General features: G+C 42.4%; 1 protein-coding gene across 1 annotated transcript; it reads left to right on the top strand.

Annotated features, from left to right (window-relative positions):
• Positions 1-178: 178 nt before the first annotated feature.
• LOC105155225 lies at positions 179-892 on the top strand. Its single transcript, XM_011071096.1, has one exon. The coding sequence runs from the start codon at positions 179-181 to the stop codon at positions 890-892; it is 714 nt and encodes a 237-aa protein (XP_011069398.1).
• The last annotated feature ends 3,258 nt before the right edge of the window (positions 893-4,150 follow it).

Genomic DNA, 4,150 nt, shown 5'->3' with positions numbered 1-4,150 from the left:
TCAATTGAATTCTCTTCCTGAATACAAGTTTTCCTTCTCCAATTTACACCTGAGATGTCTGCAAATACATTTTGTGAGTTCTGTGGTTTATTACATGGTATCAGAGCTTTCGATTGAAGGTCTCTGCATATCGCGGCACACCTTAGCTACTGGCTAGATCAGCAAACAATTGTGAGAAATGGAGGATTCTGGTAGAAACCAAAGACAACCGATGTCACCTGTGATGGAAATGGGGGAAGGAGGAAAACAACAAGTACCTGAAACGCTGCAGCTACACGGATCGGATCACCCTGGAATGATTTTAGTGAGTACTTCACTCACTAAAAATAATTATCTCACCTGGAGCTATGCTATAAAGAGAGCTCTGGATCTTAAGATGAAATTGTGCTGTATCGACGACACATCTGCGAAACCGGGTGTTACTGAACCATTCTTCGAGCATTGGATGCGGGTAGACATCATGGTCACCACTTGGATCCTTAATTGTATTTCAAAGGAAATCGTCGGCAGTTTCATGTATGCGAAATCTGCAAGAACACTTTGGCTAGATTTGGAAGAGAGGTACGGAGAATGCAATGGGCCTTTGTTATATCAGCTTCAGCGCGAAATAGCCTCCTTGACGCAAGGAACTAAGTCAGTGGTTGAGTATTTTTCCAGATTGTGCATGATTTGGGACGAACTTGATGAGTTAATGCCTACTCCTCAATGCACATGTGGATGCACTTGTGGAGCCTTTAAAATTGCTGCAGAACAAGCTACATTCACTAGATTGACACAGTTTCTCATGGGATTAAGTGATAATTTTGATCATCTACGTGATCAATTGCTCGTCATGGATCCAACACCTATAGTGAATAAAGCGTACTCTATGATGTTGAGGGTAGAAAAGTAGAGAGAAGTCAATATGGAAGGAGTTGATTCCTTGGACAGTGCTGTAATGCAAGTAAACGCAGGGGTTCGACGAGATTTCGTAACCAAGCCTGGACAACAAAGAGTGTTTACTGATAAGAGGAGCTTGCAATGCAGCAATTGTAACTGCACGGGGCACACCAAAGACACTTGTTTCAAACTCCATGGAACCCCGAAATGGTATAGAGAATTGGTTGAGAAGAGGAAGAAGGAAACAACATCTGTGAAGGCATATAACACGCGATTGGAAGAACCAGAAAAGGGAAGCAACCAAGAAACATTGCTGCAGGAGCTAATACAGTTGATGAAGGTGGAAAGACAAATACCTGATAATACATTACAAGTCAATTTCGCCCAACTTGAAAGTTTCGCAGGTACAAGTTATGCTTTCTCTAGTGTTCAAAATATGTTTTTAGATTTTTGGATAATTGACACGGGTGCAACGAATCATATGTGTGCAAATAGACATGCTCTTCAATCCATTACACCCTCTTCTCAATCCACCCTTGTACATTTACCAGATGGAACAACACAATCAGTAACACACAAAGGAAATGTCACTCTACACCCAACACTTACTCTCACAGATGTTCTTTACGTCCCTTGTTTTCGATACAACTTATTGTCTGTCTCAAAGCTTTGCTTGCAATCTTCTACTACAATGAAATTTTACCCCTCACATTGTCTCTTACAGGACCTGAAGACTGACAAGATCATAGCTATAGGAAAGGTTCACAAAGATCTATACATACTAGACAAGTCCTCGTTTCATCCAGATTCTTTAGTTTCTTTAAATTCTGTTCAACATTCCTTATCTACTGAATCTGCTTTCTATTATAATGTCTTGTGGCATAGGCGATTGGGACATCCCTCCTCATATGTCTTGAAACAAATTCCTGATATAAAGTTTGTTGATACATCTGAACCATGTATGACTTGTCCCCTCGCAAAACAGAGTAGGTTACCCTTTCAATCTTGTGATATTCATTCATCTCGTATTTTCGAACTAATACACATTGATCTTTGGGGTCCGTATAAAACCTCAACACTTGATGGCTGTAACTATTTTCTCACCATCGTAGATGACTTTAGTCGAGGAACATGGACTTTTCTTATCCGATATAAAACTCAAGTTAGCCACACACTAGACATATTCATAAAAATGGTTCAGACACAGTTTGATTGCAAGATAAAAATGGTGAGATCGGACAATGGTACGGAATTCACAAACGCAACCTGTCAATTTTTATTTTGTTACTTGGAAATTATTCATCACAGATCCTGTCCTCACACACCTCAGTCCAACGGGGTAGTCGAGCGCAAACATAGACATATTCTTGATGTCGCTCGAGCCTTAAGTTTTCAAGAACACCTTCCAAATAAATTTTGGGGTGAGTCGGTTCTTGCAGCGACTCACTTGATTAACAGACTTCTTTCTTGCCTATTGAACTGGAAAACCCCTTACGAGATCCTTTTCCATAAAGTCCCTACCTGCTCGAGCCTCAGAGTTTTTGGATGTCTCTGTTTTGCATCTAATACCTCACCCTCTAAATGTAAATTTACACCCCATGCACATAAGTGTGTGTTCTTGGGTTACAACAAGCATCACAAAGGATACAAAGTCTTATACCTCAACACTAATCGTATGTTTCACTCTAGGGATGTTGTTTTTTATGAGAATATATTTCCCTTTGAATCTCATGTGTCTGATCCTAACCCCACATCTACTGATTTTATACATTCTTATTCTGATGATGATGACCATACTTCACCTCGTTCTGCTTACATTTCCCCTGTTCCACATTCGACTTCCAGTCATTCTTCATCCCAATCACCTACAGCCTCTCAAGACGACTCACAAATATCCTCTGTCCCTCTTACTGATCCTCCTTTACTTTCATCTTCTGCCCCTGAACCAAGGCGCTCCATTCGTACACATAAACCCATTTGGTTAAACGACTACGTGTGTCACTGTGATATTGAATCCCCTACCTGCTTACCCTCATCTTATAAACCTGCACATATATCTTTTGTTGCTCTTTTGTCATCTATCCAGGAACCTAAGTCATATGCTAAAGCCAGTCAAGATGAACATTGGACCGCTGCGATGAATGAGGAACTTGCGGCGCTGGAATGTAACAACACTTGGACACCTATGCCTCTTCCTCCGGCCAAGAAAGCAATTGGATGTCGCTGGGTTTTTAAGTTGAAGTTAAACCCGGATGGTAGTGTGCTGCGACATAAAGCCCGCCTCGTTGCCAAAGGTTACAACAAAATCGAAGGCGTCGACTACTTCGATAGCTTCTCCCCGGTGGCAAAAGTAGTGACAGTCCGCGTCTTCTTGGATGTAGCAGTGGACAAAGGATAGCCTTTGTGGCAGTTAGACGTGAACAACACATTCTTGCACGGACATCTTGATGAGGAAGTGTTCATGACACCTCCAGAAGGTTACAAAATGGCTGCCCCTAATTTTGTTTGCAAATTGAATCGGTCCCTTTACGGTTTAAAGCAGGGGTCGCGCCAATAGAACATTGAACTTACCACACAGCTGCAAGCTTTTGGTTATACTCAATGTCCTCATGACCACTGTCTTTTTCTCAAGATTACTAACTCTTGTTTTGTCGCTATGCTCGTTTATGTCGACGACATATTATTAACAGGTGACTCTGCTGCTGAGATTGATGCTCTCAAGGCTCACCTTCACTCTCTTTTTACAATCAAGGACCTGGGTTTAACCAAGTATTTCTGGGGCTAGAGTTTGCTCGATCTTCCCATGGGTTGCTTGTTTCCCAACAAAAGTACCTTCACGACATTCTCAATGATGCAAACATGCTTGGAGCAAAGGTTGCCCCTACTCCCCTGCCTTCGGGACTGAAATTATCTACTGATAGTGGGTCTCTGCTCTCTAATCCGAGCTCTTATCGACGGCTGATTGGTCGCCTTTTGTACCTTGGGTTTACCAGACCTGATGTATCCTTTGCTGTGCAGCAGTTATCTCAGTTCTTGCAGCACCCCAGGTCCTCCCATTGGGATGCTGCCGTGCACTTCGTTATCTCAGAGGTACCTCTTCCCTTGGAATCTTCTTCTCCTCTTGTAGCACTCTCTATCCTTTGGTTTACACTGACGCCTCTTGGGCGTCCTGCCCCGATTCCCGCCGTTCTATTTTTGGGTATTGTATATTCTTGGGGTCTTCTTTGGTTTCTTGGAAGACCAAGAAGCAAGCCACCGTTTCTCGCTCTTC

The sequence above is a fragment of the Sesamum indicum genome, unplaced genomic scaffold (genome assembly GCF_000512975.1).
Source record: "Sesamum indicum cultivar Zhongzhi No. 13 unplaced genomic scaffold, S_indicum_v1.0 C00726, whole genome shotgun sequence".
NCBI lineage: Eukaryota > Viridiplantae > Streptophyta > Magnoliopsida > Lamiales > Pedaliaceae > Sesamum > Sesamum indicum.
This window is presented reverse-complemented; position numbering and strand designations above follow the sequence as displayed.